At 38.8% G+C, this 22,465-nt stretch overlaps 1 protein-coding gene across 2 annotated transcripts in view; it reads right to left on the bottom strand.

Annotated features, from left to right (window-relative positions):
- RELN (reelin) overlaps positions 1–22,465 on the bottom strand; it is a 290,067-nt gene that overhangs the window by 158,706 nt on the left and 108,896 nt on the right. For both annotated transcript variants that reach the window (XM_061366298.1, XM_061366299.1), the window contains exons 4-6: positions 15,171–15,241; positions 6,243–6,275; positions 4,249–4,327 (exon numbers count right to left, since the gene is read on the bottom strand). In XM_061366298.1, the coding sequence (XP_061222282.1) occupies positions 4,249–4,327; positions 6,243–6,275; positions 15,171–15,241 (183 nt within the window). The remainder of the gene's footprint in view (positions 1–4,248; positions 4,328–6,242; positions 6,276–15,170; positions 15,242–22,465) is intronic.

Below are 22,465 nucleotides of genomic sequence, written 5' to 3'. Positions count from 1 at the left end.
AGCACCACTATTTAAACTGTTTTCTACAGAAACATACGTTAATGCCAGCACCTCTCTACTAATTTATGTTTCTTCTCCTCCCTTTTGACTCAACATTAAATCATTTATCACAGATTTAAACATTTTGTTTTCCTAGATTTGTTCTTGCTTGTCCTACTTCTCACATAGCACTTTTTATATATTCTCCTCTGCAATTTCATGAGGTTACATGAAGGCAAGATGGTCACAGAAACAGGTGCTCAATGACCTAGATAGTCTTCCAGATACCACCCATATTGAACCTATTCTCATCCAGCCATTCCCCAGCCCTCCCCTGGCAAGTAGTACAGGGTGCAGATTCCCTTTTCCTCCAGTGAAAATAAATTACTTCCACGGTTCCTGAGCTTTCTGAGCTAACACACTCCTGCCAGCTTTGAGCAAGTCTCATGGACCACCAATCACCCATACTATTAGACTTTTCGTTGAAAAATGCACTAAACACTATTGTCTAATTGGTTCTACAAGTCAGCTGTGAACTGCTCAGCATGGCCATTGGAGCTAGATTTAGCATGGAGTAGGAGTCACCTACCTTAACTGTCACAGCTAATACATGTTAGACGTAAAATACATTTGACATCTATGAATGTGTAAAGCATATTTGTTTCACAAGCCAAAGAGATCTTTGCAAAGTTAGTGGCAAATGATACCCAAAAGATGGGGAAATCTTTGCTTAAGTAAGCAGACTTGTGCCTACAGGCTGGGGACTATGGACTATGGAAATAATCATATTCTGACATGACTGCATGCTCGAAGAAAAGAATAAAAAAATTAGTGGGACACACCACACAAGAAAATTCTCGTGGTGGTTGAATGCCAACAAAATGAGAAGCGAGACATGCTCCCATTCCTGCATTCCCAGCACAGAAATCCTCCCTACTTCCTTTTCCTTATACCTGCTCTCCTGCTGTTTCCTCTTCTCATTGTCCTTTCCCACTTCAGCAGTTTCTCGTGTTTTCTTTCAATCACTAAACTGTAATTTAGGTCAGGAATCTATTCCCAGATACTGTGACTTTTCCGTTTACAAAGAGCTCATCCAAACATTCCCTTTCTCCTCCCCTTGCAGCTCCAATTAAACCCTTGAAGCCTCCTCTTCTCCCGAGCCTCCAAAGAAACAGATGGTTGCTGGGTAGGATGCATCTTTTAATGCATTTGAAAGAGCAGAAATCCATCAAAACCAGGCAGTCACTCTCGAAATCATACAGTGCCCTTGTGCAAAATATTTATTTGATGTGAGGCATCTCCCAGTGATGGAGTGACACACAGGCTCTGCTGGGACCCATAAAATTAGACACACACAGAAGCTATAAAATGCTTTGCTTGTGCATTTGGACTGTATGTCCTTGCACATGCCAGAATGGGGATCAGGATGAGCGGGACAATATTAATCACATGCAAGCCAGGGTTATGTAGGATTTGTGAAGAAAAGATCATAGGAAAATACAAACACTTCTCTTTTCATCTTTATAGAAATAATGGGTTAAGAAATTATTAGAGTGGCTTAGTGTAACTGGCCCCTGGTGACAATGGCACTGCTGGGGTATCTGTGCACACATGGCAGCTGCTACCACACACTTTGAGCACAGCAGACCAGGGACCAAGCGGGATAGAAATACTGCTCTAGCACTTACTGCAATTGTTTGTGGTAAAGATGGGATTTTAGCAGCTGCCAGGGGGGAAAAATGCAATTTTAGGGTGGATGGCATAAACTGTTAATAATCCCTGATTTAACTCCCACTAGACAATCAAATGGGATGAGCTTTCTGCCACTAAGCAGGTCTTCATTGGAGGCAGAGATACTGTAGAAATCCTTTGTGCAGAAAAGCTCATGACACCTCATTACAGTTTTCTTGTATTTGTGCTCCACTTCTATTTAGCATTGCTGCAGATGTTGGATTTCTGGGGAGATTACAGAAAAATCTGTCTCAGGATTGTGGTGAGCTCTGGGATTCTCCCAGCACACAACTCTCTGCACTCACCCACCAACTAAGGTGGGTCAAGGTTATTCCAGGGGGACCAAATCCAAATCCGGGGAACAAAAGGAGCAGGAGACTGGGGTCTCTTTTAGTTTGAAATTTCTCTGTTGAGATTTCTATAAAGCAAGGATGAATTTAAAGATAAGAGAGTAAAAGATAAATAAATTATGGAGTCTCCCAATAGACAGACCCTCTGAGTTATGAGACATCTGGAAGGAAATAATGCCTTCTCTAATTTCTTTCCACTCAAGTCCATTTAACACACTGCTGATAAAGCTATCTACCTTGGCAGCTATTCTGTAACCCATTAAGAGTCCTTGATCTATTCATTTCCATAAAGAAAGAGGGAGGGTTTATATTATAGTATTGAAGGTCCTTAATACATCTGTCCAGAAAAACATTTAAAAAGATGATACAAAAGAAACAAAAGGAGGAAAAATAAGCAGGCACATATTAAAAAGTATTACAGTAGGTATGTGCAAAAGAAAAATATCCATAAAATTTCATAAACCACAAAGTTTTTACATAAGATGGTGAAATTGTAAAAGGCCTGCAGAGATGGAAATCGGTGAGAGGTCTTAATGAAAAGTAAAATGAAGTCAGGTTTCACAGAACATATGTATTTCTAAATAAGAAATGCTAAAACATCCATCAAGAATTTCATTGAACAAGACAAACTAGCCCAATAAAATATTTCTGTGCCTTGTACGAATTAAATCAATCAAATTAGTTATATTTATGAAATAAGATTGGAAGGAATAGAAAACTCAGTAACAATCTCATATATATTAAAAAAAAAGGAGACTCCAACCTTCAAAACATTTTAAGACAAATAGATGTGTTTATCTCAGTACAGTGTGACCATTAGGTATATTCACTATACAGTTTTGTATCAATTTTACATCAGTTTTGTACTGCAAGAGGCCTATAACTTCCCCTTTTTTTACATATATTCATACATCATATGAAATGGTACTGTCCCACTGTGATTATTGTGGTGGCAAAATCACTAATATTTAAGATTTAGGGGTCTGACTAACAGTAATCTTTGCTGAGAGAACATTCTGTTTGACTAAAAGTTAACAGTCTGTGATGGTTTCCAGCTCCCCACTTCTCAGCTAATAGAACACTGGGTGTGCCACTCCCATAGGCTCCGCCAACCTTGCCATATTGTCCTATTATTTACTGCTCAAGTCCTCAGAACTGTGGCAGTGATTTAAGGAGTACAACCCTCCAAGGGACTGATGCTTGCTTTTATTAACATAGAACGGATTGTTTTTCCTCATCTCTTTCCTTGTTTTCTGATAGCAGTGTATGGGTTGGGTCTCTGCAATCACTTGGCAGAGAACAGGGGAGCAGAGGGGGGATGCTGTCAGAGTGTTCTCTCACTATGATCATAGTTAACAAAGTTTCTGCTTGACCGATCCTGAATCGTGCTTGCCTTGTTATGCATGTGGAATCCCAAGATCTTTCAACAGCCCCTACTGGTTAAAGACTGATAACAACTTGTGCTTGCTGTTTCCAATGTGATAATACTCATTACATTAGTCAGGAATCCCACTGACTGAAAAAAAACTCAGAAATTGGGAGCTACTGTATAGAGCTGGGAAAGGTTTTCCTTCCTATGCAATACAAAAGTTTTTAAAAAGTTTGCCTTCCACACAGGTAAGAAAAAAAAAAATCAACCTTAAATGCTTTCAGCAGCTGAACTTTAGGTAGAAGTATTTAATTTAGGTAATTATTTTTCTTTTGGATACTTGAGAAACATTTGATTTCAGTTTATAAGGAGTTTCTGCTATAGTTACCTTCACCAGAAATATGTACTACATGAACATGAAATAAAAAAGAAAAAAAAAGAAATAATTGAAAAAAACCTAAAGTTTAATTACTGAAATTCATCACCGTCTCTATCAAAAGCTATGATTTTAAGAAATCAGAATCTTCATACAAAAACATTTACTGAGCTCAGGTCTACTCCTTTCTATGTTTGCATTAATTCAAAATTTGAAGTCAATGAGAATTTATCACTCACTTCAATGGGCTTAAAATTTCTCAGTCACTCGTTAATCAATTAATTAATAATTTAGGTCCCAATGGAGCAAAACCACACATAAACTTACAGTAACGTGAGCTGTGGTATCTAGGAATTAACGTAATACAAGTACTTCCGTGTAATAACTAAAAAGTCTTAATTTACTCAAATGTATATAAAGGAAACCAGAAGTCTGAAACTCACCACATGGCAGGATTCAGTTCTTGCTGATGGTAAGAGTCAAAGTCATCTCGTAGGATAATGCTGTCACTGTGCATTTCAGCTACAAAGAAAAGAAAGCACTATATGAAAAAAATATCCAGTGTAATCATAGAATCATAAGGGTTGGAAAGGACCTTGAGATCACCCAGCTCCAATCCCTCTGCCATCATCCAGTGTTTACAAGTGTTGTCTTACTTACAGCTTTAGTAAAGCATTTTAAAAAGAAGAAATAGTGTTTTAAGCTATGCTAGTAACAAAAGCAGGGCTTTTCAGTTACAGGGTTTTTTCTTACTCTGGTTCATAGTATCACATAAAATTAAGAAGTGTCCCAATCTATCACCGAAGTGTGATGGCTATGAAATGATGCAGCCATCATCTTGAGACTGATGTGTTTATCTGGGTATAGTATGACCAATAGATATGTTCACGATACACAATAGAATCACGTTTCTTATTCTATTCTTTGTACCGACAGAGGACAGAAACATCTGATACCAAGTGTTTAAAGTAAAGAACTTTTGCTCTAAATTGTTTGTCCTTCTGAACGTTCAAAAAAAAAAAAATCCCTCCAAAGCCAGATTTTGGAAACACTGGCACAAGGCAAGATGAGATGTCCTAGTGAGTGTACTGCGTTTCTAATAGTCAGGGGATTCATTCTGGTAAGTCATAAGCAAAAATCCGTACTCTAATTGGAATTTCTCTGCTGCCATAAATGGAGCTGGCAGTAAGGATTATCTTGTTTAAGGAATATAAACTGAGTTATAGAATAAAGTAATCACAGAATAGCATTGGATTGGAAGGAACCTTCAAAGGTCATCTAATCTAACTACCTGTAATGAGCAGGGACATCTTCAACCAGATCAGGTTGCTCAGAAGCACATCCAGCCTGGCCTTGAGTGTCTCAGTCTGCAAGACCTGGACTCCAATTTTTACCCAAGATTTACTGCATCATTTACATATAATGGCCAAAAAAATAAAGAACCCCAAATGCCAAAACTCTGGAACTTGTATTAAACAGACCCTTCTCTACCAATACTTCCATTAAATGAACGAAGTAACTGTCACCTGCTATTCAGACTGAGCAATGATTCCAGAATCTGTCCTGGACTAATCAAATTGAAATACATGGGTCGGTGAGTGCAGGGCTGGAGCTCTGCTGCATGCTCTGTGTCCTACTTGGAGAGCATGAGAACCAGTGCCCTCAGAGCTACACTGGGACAAAACGTTCATCCCAGATTCCCAGCACTGGTGTGACAGCGCTGTCCTACACTGAGGGTTGCAGGTCACAGAATCATAAAATGGGCTGGGTTGAAGGGACCTTAAGATCATCCAGTTCCTACTCCCTGTCATGGGCAGAGACATCTTCCACTAGACCAGCTTGTCAGAGCCCCATCCAACCTGACCTTGAGCACTGCCAGGGATGGGGCAGCCACGGCTTCTCTGGGAAACCTGTGCCAGCGCCTCAGCACCCTCACAGGGAAGAACTTCTGCCTAATATCTCATCTGAATCTCCTCTCTGTCAGTTGAAATCCATCCGCCCTTGTCCTGTCACTACAGACCCTTGCAAAAAGTCCCTCTCCAGACTTCTTGTAGGCGGTACTGGAGGACTGTTATAAGGTCTTCCCATAGCACTCTCCTCCAGGCTCAAAAATCCCAACTCACACCCTGTCTTCATAGAAGAGGTGCTCCAGCCCTCTAGTCCTCATGCAAACAGATGCTCTAATACACAGCTAGGAAAAAAAGCTCTGCAATGTGATGTACTTGCACTGCAAGGGCTCAAAGGCAATAAATAAACAGTAATAAAAATAACAGTCAGAAAAACAACTAATCAGAATTAGACATAAATCAATTCACTTTATATGAGCAACATTTCTATTTGAATTCCCCAGAGTTAGTTTCATATGACCTTACAGATTGTTTATTATATGAAAGTTAGTTATTCTGAGTTTTAGTAATAAGAATGACAAATCACATACCTAGGTGAGGATGTAAGGGAGCTTCTGTCGGGGCTGTGGAGAACAAAGACACACAATTCATGAATATCTTCTATGATCAGGGCGTAACTGTAGCATTAAAAATTGATTTAGCACAAAAAAAATGCACAGTACATGTTCTCTTAAGTAAATTATCCCCATAGTTTAATTATGAAAAATATGATAAATACCAAAAGTTATAAAAATATAACAGGAAAGAAAAATGCATATTCTCTAATTAAAATTAACATCAGTAATAAATAAAAGACAGAAATGGTTGTATGGCAAGGTAAGAAAGATCACTTCTAGTCTAAGATTATGAGATATTCTAAATAATTTGGATTAAGAATCAGTAATTCAGTGACTGACAAAGAGAGTAGGAATTAGGCTGAACAAAAGAAATAGCAAGGTAAATATGCCACACTTTGACCATTTATACTGAACTGGACAACATTTTACTAGCTATATTATTGGGAGAAAAAATCCTAATATTACTAGGACAACAAGTAACAGATTGATCCCTCAATTCACTGAATCAAACACTTATTTTAGAGCACATTTTTACATTCATTGGTGAATCAGTTCCCCAGTAGGTCTTCGTCTTCTAGGAAACAGTAGAATATTGTAATGACGCACTGCATGGGGGGCATGGGGTTAAATGACAAAACTTTTAAAGTAGCCTTCTTCTAACAGTTTGCAACAGGAGTTTCTGTGTAACATAAGATAAACATGAGGAAGTCTAGAAGGTGACTGACTATGCAGTGTGCTAGATACTCCTTGGTAGCTACTACATCCATTGCTTTGCCCAATCTTAAATTCAAAGTAAGTTATACTTCTTTCATGGAGGTAAAAAGGGTGCATGTAAGTAAACTTCAGGGAAGCAGCTACCTCTTTTGCCTCTCAGCACCTCACCCATGCAGCTATATTTCCAGTTGTGTTTTGCTCTTTGGTAAATAGAACAAAAAAGGACCTTTTTGAAGTCAGGATTCTTTTGAAGATTCTCTGTTTCTTGTTGGGCACTGACCTAAACCGTATTGGTACTCCTGATTTCTTCAGCATATTTGCAAAAAAAGTTACTGAAGTACTGCAATTTCTGGTGTAACATCTGACAGATTAAAAATAGATTAAAAATACACACAAAAACGAATGCAGCAATCTGTGTAGAGCCCTCACACACAGCCATCTGAACGGGAAGTCCAACAAAAATGGACTTGGAATAGGTTGCCCAAGGAGGTTGTGAATGCTCCATCCCTGGCAGTGCTCAAGTCCAGGTTGGATGAGGCCTTGGGTGATATGGTTCAGAGTGAGGTGTCCCTGCCCATGGCAGGGAGGTTGGAACCTGATGATCTTAAGGTCCTTTCCAACCCTAACTATTCTATGATTCTATGAAAAATCTCAAGAATTTTGTTCTTCTCTTCCTGCTTTCTCCTTAAACACTGGGTTTGCATGGAGGCGTGACACTCTGTAATGAAACTGCAACATTTCATGGGGAAGTTGGTGATTAAGAAGACTGAGCAAGAAACAACCTAGGTATCTGTAGAACAAAAAAGGATGGCAAGCAGTCTGGATTTAGCTCAGACAGAAACCTTTGATTCAACTTACTTACAACTTGGAAGACCAACAGGTTTTACTCCATCCATTCACCATATATATATATATATATATATACACACATATACACATATAGACAACACTGAAAACAATCACAGAACCACTGAAAGCTTTACTGCAGCAAAGAGCAAAGGCAGTCTGATGCTGAATAGAAATCGCAGACATGCAGATGTGAAATCTTTTCCTCTTTACGTAGCTCACTTGCTCCATTCTTTTTTATGCAAGAAAATTATCCATAGAGAATTGTATAACTTTCTCTGGAAAACTTCTGAACACTACTTGCACAGAAGAAATGTATTATTTCCCAGCCTGAGCAATGAAAGCTGTTCTGGATTTTGCCTGTAGGAAAATAAGTACATTATGGCATAGGATTTGAGATATTCTGGATGCTGTAAGAGGTTAAACTTAAAATAAAGCCACTGTCTCTGATGCTTTCTATTACCCCTTTTCATTAGTTCAGATCATCACAAAGGGATGATCCATTGTGAATACAGGTGTGACTGAGAGTCACTCTGCTAGCACTCATCTGTGAGGGGGATGGTTGTGTCAGGCCACATCATGGGCAGACTCATTACTTGGCCAAGCAGATTTCATTTGCCTTTGAGAATAACTCAACTGAAAGAGCCTTTCCTCTCTAACAAGAGCAGTTTAGACCTCAAAAAATGAAAAACTAGATTGTCATTTAACCCAGGTTTATTGGCATCGCTCTTTGGAAGAGCCTTTCTGTCGAAGGTGGTCCAGCCCCGGATACATGCAGCACTAATGATACCTTTCTGAAGTTATTCAAGGTTTTAGCATTCAGCCAAAAGACACATGTATAGCACAAACTTGGAATATTTACATTTGCTAACCCCTTTGACTTCAACATTTTTAAAAATATAACTAGTTCTTTATGTGATTAAAGAATAAAAATTTTGATGTGAGAATTTTTCCTAAAACAGCTTTTCAATTATATGCACAGTATGTCGCAAAAAACCCTGCTTACCAAAGGACTGAAATGAAGGAAATTTTGAAGTCACATACTAGTGCTACTGATCACTCATTTAAAATAACTAAAGATGAAATTAAGCAAACACTTACTGTTGGACAAAATGATGTTCTTATAAACAAAGACTTTCTGTTGAGGAGCAGTTATGTTTCCCAGATCTTTACAGGATCTGAGAAGCTCAACCAGTTTTGCCTCAGGTATTCTTTCATCTCATTTGTAATTCAAATTCCAGAGCTGAATACGACAAAAGGCTGTGAAGGTACCATTTAATGAGCGATAAATCTAGACTTTAATCTCACTGTAAGTAATTCCTGTATTGCATTTTATATTTTATTACAAAACAGCCGTGTATTGATCTTCAAGTGGTGCAGTTAAGGTCCCCAAAATAACAGAAATTCAAAACATCACAAAAAACCAATTGTAGTAAACATTTTCAGCTCTGGCTTTTTTATCAATTTATAGAATGAATTATTTTGAAACAATATGATTGTAAAGCAGGCCATATAGCATTGCTGAAGTCAAATGGAGTTTCCTTGCATAACATGACAAAGCTAAAAACTGATATGGTGCAGAGTAGCTATACAGTGCAAAGATACAAAACGTTCACAATTTAAAAGGAATTATACAATACTTCAGACTGAGAGGGGAAAGAAAGGTCATCTTAGTTCATTTTTGAAACCATGCTTCACTCTCTTAGATGTTTCTTAGGAACACAGTTGGGTTGTTTTAAATAGAAAATCAATATTTGTGTGGCTCCAAAATGCGTATTAACTTGAATGAGAATTGTGTACTTTTTAAAAAAGAAGTAAATTAATTTATTATTTGATTTTTAACTAGCACCCTAAGTTTATACAGAGCTTTACAAGAGACAAATAGTGCTAAGCGAAGAATGGAAACGGGGCTCAACAGAGTTCACAAACCGAAAGCCATGAGCAAATACAATATGAGAAAATGTAAGGAAAAGCATGATGCTTGCCTTGTAAGACAAGGCTATCCCTTTGGTAAGGAAAAGCACAGAAGTACACAATACAAAGTGATTCAGAGAGAGAAAGGCAACAGTCAAACTGGAAGCGTGAGAATTCTGAGGAAAGTAATGGGGAATTCAAAAGTCAATGGGGTCATTGTGGGGCTCTGTGTCAATGGGATGAGGGAGAATGAAGGCATCGTTTGGAGTAAAAGGTTAAAATTTTCTGTGGATGAAGTAAGGCTACTGAAAGGTTAAGCCAACAGAAAAATATGTCCTGTTTTGGTTAAACTGGAAGGGAGGGAAATACAAGAGAAGTGGGAAGGGGATGTCATCTTCAAGTAAAGGAACATAAGAAGGGAAAAAAGATTTGGTGATGGTTCTGATGTCAGTGGAAAAATATGAACCAAACTCATTGAACACCTTAATGGCTAACTGTTAAGCAAAACGAGCCTCCATTCAGATAAAAAGAGCTAGCACAATGCAAATTAAGCACATGTTTGAGCAACATCAGTTTGTACTACTGACACCCGTACTCCATAGATCTGTGGGTAAAGTGTGTGTACAGAGTTAGATAGGGAATACAGCATAAGAAAATACTCTTAAAACACACTAGAAAACTCTTCACCCCCCTACCCCCCAAAATTTTTTTTAATGTAAAGGAAATGTGAATTACAGTAACACAAATGCTTAAATTCTCCCCAAACTCTACTTAGGGTTCAAAAGCCAGCAGCCATTAGCTGCTGCTCATCAATGCATCACAAACGAGATGTGCAGAGAGGTATATTCTGTTCTGTAGATTATGAAAAAGTCTAATCTCCTTGTCATTAGCAGTCAGATGAAGATGAAAAGGAAAATTAATGCTTTTATTTAGACTCCTGCAAATACTTTCTCTCTACTAGTAAACAAAGTTGTTATTGAATGATAGAGGCTGAACATTCCCCTAGAAAGAGTCAATGTGTTGCCTGAAGGCTGCATTATTCTCACTGACACGTAAGCCAAGGAACAATAAGTCAGCTCTACACTCCAGTCTCTGTTCTGTAAAATACTGCTCTGGTCAAGCCTGAGAGCTTGCAGTCTGTTTTGTTGTGTTTTTTTGGTTTTTTTTTTCAGAGCATTATTAAATTTTACAAGGTACAAAACACACCTAAAGGGGCTTCTACAAGCATTCAGGCAAAAGCCATCAAATAAAAGAGAGTGTTGGCCAGTTCTCAGGATTTACTTTCATATGGAGACATCTGTCAGACTGTAGAGTGGTTTCTTAACAAAGGAATTCCAATCCTATAATTTGTGGCATTGAGTATGAAATTGTATGAAATTCTGGGAACCATGCTGAAAGGAGTGATTTTGCACTAGGAGGGAACAACATCCTTCATCATTTCCATCTCTTAGATTTTACCGTTCTGAGATTCTTCTCTAGTCAGTCTGAACTAACACATTCACAAATCTCCCAGTATGGTCCTTATTCCAAAGAACAGTGCTGCTGGTCCGAAGTTACATGGAGTACTGGGGCAATGGTCTCCTTGACCCTTTAGCACCTTGCTTGGTTCTGTAAAGGCAGGCAGGGTTGTGTAACATGAAAATACTCATACCTGCAACACAAGCTGTTCCTTGCAGCAGGATTTCAGTTTTCATACAGACCTAAACTCTCTTCAGTTCCACAAAGTAATGCAGCCAGGCCTGATGTTTTGCCAACTCCATTTTAATTATGCTGTTGCTTATTAATGTATGATTTTTGCTCTACTCGAGCCAGAAATAAATATGAATAAATCTACACAATAACAAGTTTACCTTATTTGTCATTTATTTTGCTATTAGGTCAACAAGTTAAAGATATTGTTAATTAAAGCTATTGTTAATGACAAGAATATCATCAGTCATTAATATCCTTATTTGCCCTTAGAAGTTTTTATAAGGCATCTACCTTTTCTGTCATTGCTTATACAATTTTCTTGCCTGTTTGTGCGGGATTAACCATTTTTCTGATAATTTTTATGTCTCCTTTCTTCCTATCCAGTAAAATCCTTATAAACTTTAAAGTGTACAACAATTCTCAAAGATCTCTCTAGCTTCCTAAAATATTCAATATATGTGATGAACACACAGCTTTCCAAGCAATTATTTTACTTTCTTTGGTGTCTTTCCCTATGGCATCACTTCTTACATTATACATAGGGCTGCTTGTTTGAAACTGCCATCCCTTAACACTACCTTTTATCATACTCTAATTCTCTTCAAAATAAGAGCTACACTTCTCTTTCACTGCACAAATGCAGTGAAAACTGTATTAGGATTTACTAATGCACATCTGAGGGAGGACAGGCACAGTGAACATGGTTTCTGAGATTCCATGCTACTGTCATGTCATCGCGTACATCCTTTGTAGTAGTTATTACAAAGTCTGATATCATCTCCAGTGAACATGCTTATTAAAAAGATGTCCTGTAATAAATCTAGGAAGTTGCTCTGTATTTTTCTTTTCTTTACTTAATGTGCCATATCACTCGCTACAACATTTCAGTATGGTAACGTTTAGGGCCAGAAACAGACCATAAAACCTCATTTATGTCAATCTACCTTGCTGGTCTGCATATATCTTAATATGATATTTACATCTAAATCACTAATTCTTTATGAAAGAATCTTTTGTTTACATTAAACTGTGATTGTCTTCATGCAAAAAAAAGAACTGAGGTTTGCTTCAAAAAGAAGCATATTGTATTTCGATTGGAAAATTAATCCCTATAGTGTAAGAGTTATAACACTGGTTAGGGGGATTCACAATGCATGCTGTCTGCTGAAGAAGTAAGGACAAAAGGGCAGAGGAGAGCCTGGTGCTGGAATGGATGGGAGGAAGGGCAACGGGCAAGAGGATGGTTGACTATCTGAGTCAAGAAAGCTGTGGATGAGGTAGGAAAGGTGAAGGAAAAAATGGATCAAGAGAACCTCTGAGAAGCTTGAACATCATTATTGCAGGGAAATCTGATGATTGATTACATGGCTGTCATACGGTGTCAGCTGCTCATAGAACAGTACCTCTGTGTGATCCTTGACTAAGTCAAACCTGACGTTTGCAGAGTTACAACAATGGCATCACACATTTTGGAGAAGACAAATCCAGAAGGTTTCCGAAGTGACTGTGCATGAAGCAAAGAGAATTGTTGGAAAAATCATGGAAAACACAAAAGTTGTGAGAATGCAGAAGACTATGACAAGGTGCAGAAGACAAGAGACCCTTTCAGGCAAGTTGTGCAGGACATGGCTAACAGTGGCTGGGTGGGAGGAGGAAGCACAGGGACTGTCACAGCTGAGCAGCCAGTGAAGGCCCAGGGATGGCACATCTCAGCATTTTTTATTCTATACACAAAAGTGATACACAAATCCCATTTCTCCTTGTTCACAGAGTCCCTGTGAACTTGGGGACAGGACACAGACCATAACATTTTTCTAACCAATATAAATATTTCTAAAGTGTTGGTCTGAGGTTAGGTTATGCTCCAAAATTGGAAAAGCAGAGAAGGGTGAAAGAATTACAATTTCTGCTGTCAGCTCTCCTGTTAAAATCTCCTGGTACAGCAAGTCTGAAGAAAAGACAGTCAAGCCTGCATGGATGGATTTCTACTCACTAGTCTCTGCTTACCAAGGTATTTTCTTCTAGCTTTTCCTAAATTCTTCTTGACTATGCTGCCAATTCTGACACTGACAGACATGTATTTCTTTTCCAGCTTGCTTGCATGTAGCTTTCATTGGGCTGGTCACTGCCAGCTCTCTGGCTCTCTCATTCTGCCATCAATGTGTCTTCTACTTCCTTCTCTTTTTCTTACCTGTTCCGGCCACCACACACTGCTTTTGGCTGTGGTGCACTCACTATCCAGATCTGCTTTGGAGAATTTCATCTGCTTATGAGGCTTTTCATAATTTTATGCTGATAACTCTACATATTAGTTTTTGCACTCTTGTCTTGTGTCCATTCAGCAAGTACCCTGTGTGAGATATCCTCACCATCCTCCTTAGCACATCCCAAACTGTGATCCTGCTAGCGCTTCTGTTCCCAAATCCCCTTATACTAGTCACCAGAACACTACTCTTCCACATTATAGGGCTACAATTCATCTCCTGTTCTTAATACCAGATGCATTTTGGTGTTTTCTCCATGTTTTTTCCTTCCACACAGTAAAAATACCAATACACACCTGGCCCAATCACTTTCCATTCAGATCATTACATCACTAATTTCTGATTTCAAGCACCTGTGTTACTTTCTTCTAATTCATTCAAATATAACTAACTTCCCAGCTTGTTAACTAACATCCTCAGTCACCTCTCTGAACCCCTCTTCTTACTTCTTACAATACTGAAAACTCAAATGCTGAAATTGAAAATCAAAATATTTTTCCCTCATTACTATTCATACTTTATATGAATAACTCAATATATGCTTCTGCAATAATGGTCAACAGCCTCTTACTACAAAAGCCATTTTATAGATCATAGGAAAAAAAAAACCTATGGACCTAATTGCCTGAAAATATATGGGGTTTTTTTTTGTGATTTTCTCTTGTTTGTTAACATGACAAAATGTTTCTGATTTTGAAATATTTATTTTAGACCAGTTGGCCCATGTTCTATTGTCTCTTTTTATACGGAAATATCACTGGAATTTTGTGGAAAAAACATTGATCAGTACAGAAATGCCTTTCTCTCTTGCACAAAAAATGACGGATACCTTCTCTACTTCCCACTGCTTTAATGAAGCAGGTTTAAAGCAGTGTACTGTTTGTAGACAACAGGACATTCATTTTTAGGTTATTTATGAAAAGGGTATCTATGAAAAGCTGTGCAAACAATTATATTTTTAAAGTTCGTGTAAGTCAAACATTTTGCTTAGCTTTAAAAATGATCAAATGCTCTAGGTGATGGGCAAAAATTTGATGGCCTACTTTCACAAAATGGGAAGGCAGGTTCTTCACAAAGACAGGTTCACACAAAAGTGTGAGCTGGATGGTAAGCAGAGCTTTTGCTCCAGGCATGTTGCATATTTTGCTTCTAGCTAATACACTGAGAGTTCAAATTCAGCTTGTGGTTTTGACAAAAAGGCAAATGTTGGTTGTTGCAAGCTGATTTCAGGTAAGTCTATAACGCAATAGGATTTACTTTAACTTTTGTAGATTCCTCAGTGTTTAGCAGAGAGGACACAGAGGTTTCTCAGATAACTAATGGGAAGTATGAAGCCAGTGAATCAGTTTTAAGAATGAAAGATCCTGATACTGTTTTCTGTGAAATAAATTTCATGATGAGTAACACTGACATGCAAGTACAATGCAAAACCACATTTGTCAGATATTTTTAATATGATGGTGGCTCTTACCTCCCTGTTCACACAGCTGTTGTGCTAAGGCATCCTTGAATATTACTTGGCCCCTATGAGTAGCTGTAGCCCTGTGAACATAAAAAAGACAACAATAAATAATGTATTTATTTATATATGCATATGCATATCTATATGCATGACTAATCAAACCAGAACTCCCAATCTGCTTTCTTCAGTGTTTTTCTTTATTTCTCCACCCTTTTAAATTCATTAAATAACTTGTAGGGATTGTTTCTGCATAGCAAAAGAAAAGCTCCTAAAACCAAATGGCTAGTTTGGTAATAAAAAGCAGTGTCAGAGGATTCACAGCAGTGAAGAACATCAGTAAAAGTAAGCGCATTGCAAAGCTAAGCATATCACTCTGCCTGGGAGAGCGTACCTGCCTCAGTGCAGGGCAGAAGAAATGTTTGCAGAGCTGCTGCCCTGTGAAATTAACAGTCACACAACCTAATAGGCAATAGCAATGGCAGTACTGTTATATGCTACTGATAGAAATGTAGACCTTGAATGGGTGTCCAGAAATCCTCTGTGGAAACAAAGGGAGAGACAAGTAAGCTTTCTGCCCCAGGCCTCTGTCAAACATCTCCAAGAAAAAAGAAACCCTGCAACATTTCTTGGTATGCTGCACTGGGGTTTACTGCAAATTAAGTTGTTCTTTCTTTTATTTCCCTCATTGTTCAGACATGCTAAAGCGGATCTTTACACTGCCTGTCCTCTAACCATTCATTTTCTGAACAATGTACTGTTTTCTTGGTCTCCTCTGGTCTCAATCTGTTTCTGTCTTTGTGAAAGTGATACGCCTATAGCTGCACATAGTTTCCATACTTGAGGTCTCACCAGTTTTGTCTGAAGAATGATTATTTCTCATTAATGACCTGTAGCTAAAAGAACAGCTAATGTGCCATGCAGAAAGATTTGTCATTTTGTTTTCTCATAATCAGCTAGAAATACAATGCAGTTTGATTTGTTTTTCTCTTACAGAGCTGTCATGCTAACAGTGCTAGTCATTCTTTATTTCTAATTGCTCATTTCTTCCCTCATTTCTAAGTGTAGTACTTCACAACTTCAGTTTTGTCTCAGAGATTTCAAAACCTTACAGTATTTGCCAGTGTTGCCTTTGAAGTCTGATTTCTTGCAACCAAAGTTCTTCCAGTATCTGCCTAGACTCGCACACACTTTTCACATGTGATTTTTATCCTTTCTCCAAATCAGTAATGAAAATAATTAGCATTAATGAGCTCAAGATAGATCCATATGAACTCCTTGAAATAGCCTCTCAGTTTAACAGTAAGACACTGAAAACTACTTTATGACTGTGGTTTTTCCAGCCAGCTGCTTTAATGGAGCACGCCTCACTTGCTTAGGAAAATGTCAGGAAGGACCACAAAGGAACGGTCCGAAAGTCAAAATACGTAATTCTTTTCTTGGCTACTTGTCCACTTACACTCACAAGGAAGAATAACGAAAGTAACACATCTAGTATTATTTTTTTCATACATAGTGGATCCTCAATGTAAAACCCATCTGCAAATGGTCAGAGTACAAACAGGACTAAATGAAAACTTCTCTGAGATCCACTTTGTCTCCTGCTCATTTAGAAAAGCTCCACACATACGTGTGTGCTGAGAAATGCAAACCTGTGGCTAGCTGATGCTCCTAGGCCTTTTAGGGTACTCCCTCTGCTTGTGGAAGGAGAGCTGTGTTGCTTTTCCCACCTGCTTGGACTTTCAGAAGCTAAATCTGCATGAAGCTAGAGCCTTGCCTCACCTGTTAGCTAGTGTTTTGGCCACAGTCCTGAGATCACCTTACCAGTGTGAGGTGTTTGTAGTCCTTACCATGTGCACCGTGGAAACTATTTTAGGATTTCCAATACTTACATAAAATACAGCAAAACATCATGACATAGTTTTTCATCAGTATTTCTTCATCTGCTGTCTGACCAGTGACCATACTGAGTACAGAATAAAACTTAAACAAATATATCATCCCAGTATATAAAGGCAAGAGAGCTGAGTCCGTAAGTCTCATTTGTAAGTCTCATAACTTTGCTAAATTTGCTAAATCTTTACTGTGATGAATATGCAAGAAACCACGATCACTACATATGTTTCTGCAAATTTCCTCATGAAGCACATGCAGATGGACTGAGTCAGAGTGGGACCAAACAATCTCCAAAGCCAAACTAGTGCCCAGGCCTCTTTAAAAGGATGGGATACTGTGATTTCCCCTAGCAGGTCAAAATGGTAGGGCATCTCACAGCCAGCTGTGGGTCCAATACAGCACCAACAGACATGTTTTGCAAAGGTGTTTCACAGCATGAATTTCATGTTTTGAGCAAAACCCTAGATCACGGTGCTACTGGGAACATACATGAAAATGCCACATTTAAGGAACAAAAGGTATTTTGTGTATTTCTATCCCTTCCCCAGTCTGACAGGGTGGAAGAGAGGGCTTTTCACAGACAATGAGAAAGAAAAGTTATATTGGCAGTGGACTGGGACTTCAGAGATGCTGTTTATGCAACAGCCCAGGATACAATTCAGGATGTGCGCAACAGCGATGGCAACCACAAAATTCCTTTATGAGGCAGACAGGAGCAAACTCTCAAAACACAGACCACATGCAGAGAAGAGCTCGAGTATGTGTCTGAATGCAACAGATACTAAATAACACCAATAATACCAAACTGTGTACTGTTTACTGGATCTCTGCGTGCGTGTGAGAAAGAGAGGATGTGGGCAGAGAGCCATCACCCAGTTGAATGATCTGCATCTTTCTGTGTCTATCATCCCTGGTCTGATAATGCAAAGTAGGAGCCAATTATTGCTGCTCCACAGCAGGAACAATCTGCACCCTGGGGACAACAGTGCCGTGCAGTGAGGGCACTGCTGCTTCCTACAGCATATGCTCACATTAGCATTGGTTTTGCAATGGGCATATGTATGAGTTCTGCACCAGCTGAAGAGATAATAAGGGTATCACACCTGTCAGTTTACCAGTATTACCTGCTTGCTTTTCTATGTCTTTATGCTTTACTAATGGAGCAAATGACAACAATGCAGTGCAATTATGCATGGCCTAAGCTACTTTTAGAAAGGAGTGCAAAATATATCTTTTCTATATTGAACTTCCTTTGCTGGTGATGTTCCTTCCTGACAGGTGAGATTCATTGAACCAGATCATGAATCTGGATTTTTCTCTTCTAAAAATATGTAACATATCCAAAACCATCCCTATATTCACACTGAAGTCTAAAACCTACATAATATTTATTGTAATTATAATTAAAAAATACTTACAGTGCCTTAAAAAGATTACTAAAGAGAGAAAATTATTCAACTTTTAATTGTGGGTTGTATTTACATATATATCAAGTAACCGATTTTTATGCTGTTTATCAAGTTTCTATACTGTCCTTAATGTAGTCAAATACTTCTTAGATGAAGGGTAGCTAATAACTATTAATTGGTGTTACTCCAGACTAGTCTATAGTCTCACTCTGATTACAGAGTACACTATTTACGTACGCTATTTATTTCCAGCTAAAGGCCAAGTGACTCATCAAATCTAACTGGTCAGTCAGCCAAAGGGTAATGCACATGCTTTGCATGTCCTCAGTGGTATTTCTTCACTACAAATGAATCTTTCCAAAGGGATGAGAAATAAAAGGAAAATGGGAGGGAATGGGAACATCCTGACGTGGTGAGAGCTTAGAAAGAAAAACAACTTAGAGGTAATAAGACTCCTCTTAATATTAACTTCACACTTCCATTAGCCTAGATGTATTTCTCTGCTTGAGGCTATGCAAGAGAGAAAGAGGAAATTGTGGTTTTAAAAGTAGCAAGAGGAGATAAACTGCTGACAGAAGAAGAAAGAGGTCTGAACACAGAAAGACTACATCAGGTGTCAAGGCTTACTGTCAGTTCAAGGCATTACTAACCCTACGCTTCAATTACAGCAATTCTGTAAAGAATTTTCCCTCCTCAACTGCAACTATTCAAGTTTAAGTCAGGTTCCAATAAAGACTTTTATACTGTCTGTCACTGAAATGCAAAAAAGAAATATGGCTTGCTAATTCTCTACTTAACTATACATAGTCCACATCACCTGTGAAATAGGACTTGAAGTGCCACCCTGCTCAAGTGCCAACAAGCTTAAAACCACTTTATTTGAGTACGGTATTGCCAGCTCCTCTGAACATAGCCTAAGTAATACCAATTTGTCCCTGTGCGATGACAAAAATCATTCCAGGTAATATGGGGGAAAGAAATCCAATGACACTTGTATACATTCATGAACCTGTAGATAGAGAGGCGCACTACCAGTCTCCTGTTGATTGGATGCAGCATGCTGAGCTGTGTGTCCAGGAGCAGAGTGCCTGTCCCAGGACTTCCCCTGAAGCAGTCACCACTTGCTTGTGCCCTGAGGTTAGCACACCCAGCGCTTGCTCTTGCCCTTACAGGGGTGCTTGGCATCTGTGCCTTTCCCTGGCACGGGAAGGCACTGTGACAAATACATTCATGAGGGGTCTGGGAAAAAAAAATAAAATCAGAGTTCCTACAGTACAACACCTCGTATCATGACACCCCAGAAAGGTTTTCAATAGGACCTATTAAAAAGAGGTTTTTATCTGCTCTAGCAGAGCTTAACCCTATGCCTGCTGCCAGCAGCTGCACTATAGGATGTGGTTGGTTTCTGGGCTGCAAGTACACACTGAAGCCGGCTCACTTTAAGTTTCTCATTGACCAACACCCCCAAGTCCTTCTCTGCAGGGCTGCTCTGAATCTCTTCTCTGCCCAGGCTGTAGCTGTGCCTGGGATTGCTCCTACCCAGGTGTAGGACCTTGCACTTGTCATGGTTAAACTTCATGAGGTTGGCATCAGCCCACCTTACAAGTGTGTCAAGGTCCCTCTGGATGGCATTCCTTCCCTCCAGAGTATCAACCAAACCACACAGCTTGGTGTCATAAGTAAACTTGCTGAGGGCACACTCAATCCCACTGTCCGTGTCACTGACGAAGATGTTGAACAAGACCGGTCCCAACACCGATCCCTGAGGGACAGCACTTGCTACCAGTTCTTCACTTAGACATTGGGCTGTTGATCACAACTCTTTGTGTGTGGCCATTCAGCCAATTATCCATCAAGTAGTCCATCATCAAATTGACGTCTCTTCAGTTTAGAGATAAAGATGTTGACAGGACAGTGTTGAATGTTTGCACAAGTCCAGGTAGACAATGTCAACTGTTTTGCCCCTATCCATCAGTTCTGTAGGCCCATCATAGAAGGCCACCAAGTTGGTCAGGCCTATCAACTGCCTTTACCTGGGAACACATTGCCATTAACAAAACATGCATCAAAACATTGATATGACCGTCAGAAAGTCTCACTGGATAAAACACACTATGTGCAGAGATGGGCTATTTCTCCCTCCCGCACTCTACCTACTCACTATGAATAGATAATTGTAACTCTTTACACGTTACTAGACCCAACCTGCACCCAGCTAGTCTTGCAGAAATTTTATTCCATGTACCCCATGCAAAACATGCATTTTTAAAACCTACAAGTTCAGCCACACTTGAGCATCTTTTAAAATGTGTAGTGGTCCGTGCACACTCCTGTGTGTTGCCCTGATGTGTACATTTTTGACTGTATATGTATGTGGTCTAGCACACACAAGACACTTGTAAGACATAAGGTGGGTTTGGCTGTTGCTCTTCAGCATTAAAAAAAAAGTTTATATGATTGAGAGACAATATGATAATTTGGGGTAAATACAAGGAGAGGAACACTGCAGTTAAATGAAAGAGATTTAATGTACTGCATCGAATGGAATCCAGGCTACAGCACTTGAAGCAGAAGGGCGCACAGGCAGCTTCGGCCCCTACATTTCACAATTTATAAGAACATTATTTTGTAGTCCTAAAACCCACTAAACTTTTATTTGGTTGCAAGGTGTGAGTACAAAAGAGGGATACAACAGAACAGTATATCTGTATTATGAGAGAGTAAAAAAGTAAGAATTATTGTTTTAAACTGTACATAAACATTTTCATCCTCTTTTCCTTTGCACCTCATAGAATAAAATTATGGGGGTTTTTTAATTCTATCTAGTTTTATGTGACTGGAATGATTAGAGCTTCTTGCTGACTGAAAGCAGATTAGGACAATACTTTCTTCTCAGCTACAGGAAATCCAACATTTTCATTAGTATTTTGCATTGTGTGATTATAAAGGAAAGCAAGTTCTATTTTTTCTACTTTTCAAATAAAGGGTTATTGCAGTGGCATCTGCCAAGCAGTCAGCTCATATAAATAATAAAACAAGCATCTATTGTCTCTCTACTGACACAGTGCCAACAAATACGTCCCTGTTTTCCACCTTTTTTAGTGTCTGGGAGAGAATGTCCTTGTCTCAGGTTTTGCAATATACTGTACTCTATTATCTAGTGAAACACTGATTGTATGGATTTTAGGTTTTTAATGCGTTGCATATTTATAACTGTTTGAAACCTGTATTTAACCCTAATCTATGGAATATATTACATCTTTTTGGTACAAAAAGTACTGGTTTTCCCAAATTTTACTTATTTAGTCTTCTAAGGCCGATATCCAATCAAGATAGCATTCAGTCACCTAAATCATCCTTCAAGAACAAAAAAACCCTGTGTCTTTTCCTACACTGCAACAGGAAATGTTACAGTTACTGTGGGTTGTATAGTACTTGACATACATAAAAGAATACAGAGGTAGCAAGCAAATGGACACGCAGAACATAGTTATTTCCTATATGCTTCTATGATAAGTGTTATTCCTTTCTTAACAACATGTACTAATTAAGTTTAACAGTGCTAATTTACAGGTGAGTTCAGAAGAGGCCACCAAGATGTTTGGGGCTGGAGCATCTGCACTGTCAGGAGAGGCTGAGGCACCAGGGCTCATTCAGCCTGAAGAAGAGATGACTGAGGGGACCTGACATCAGTCAGCTAAGGAAGGTTGTGCAGCTCCTCTCCACCGCTGCTGTATCCAACTGGATTAAAGCCCTGAGCAGCCTGGTCTGACTCTATTTGGAGCTGTGTAGTGGTCTAGAGACCTCCTGAGATCCCTTCCAGTTTGCATTATACTCCACACCTATGTTTCTAAGGTTTTGGATGTCAGGTAAAAGCAAAGAAAGAAAATCAAGGTTTGATTCTAATCAGATTAATCAAAACTTAGTTTGAGAACTGATTTTCATAATATAAAATAATTAAACAGTCCATTATGTCCAGTGCTTTGTGTAAATCCTGACTCT

This window comes from Neopsephotus bourkii, unplaced genomic scaffold, assembly GCF_033783945.1.
Source record: "Neopsephotus bourkii isolate Nb327-2 ecotype Australia unplaced genomic scaffold, CSIRO-AGI_Nbou_v1 NB_1328, whole genome shotgun sequence".
Classification (NCBI taxonomy): Eukaryota; Metazoa; Chordata; class Aves; order Psittaciformes; family Psittacidae; genus Neopsephotus; species Neopsephotus bourkii.
This window is presented reverse-complemented; position numbering and strand designations above follow the sequence as displayed.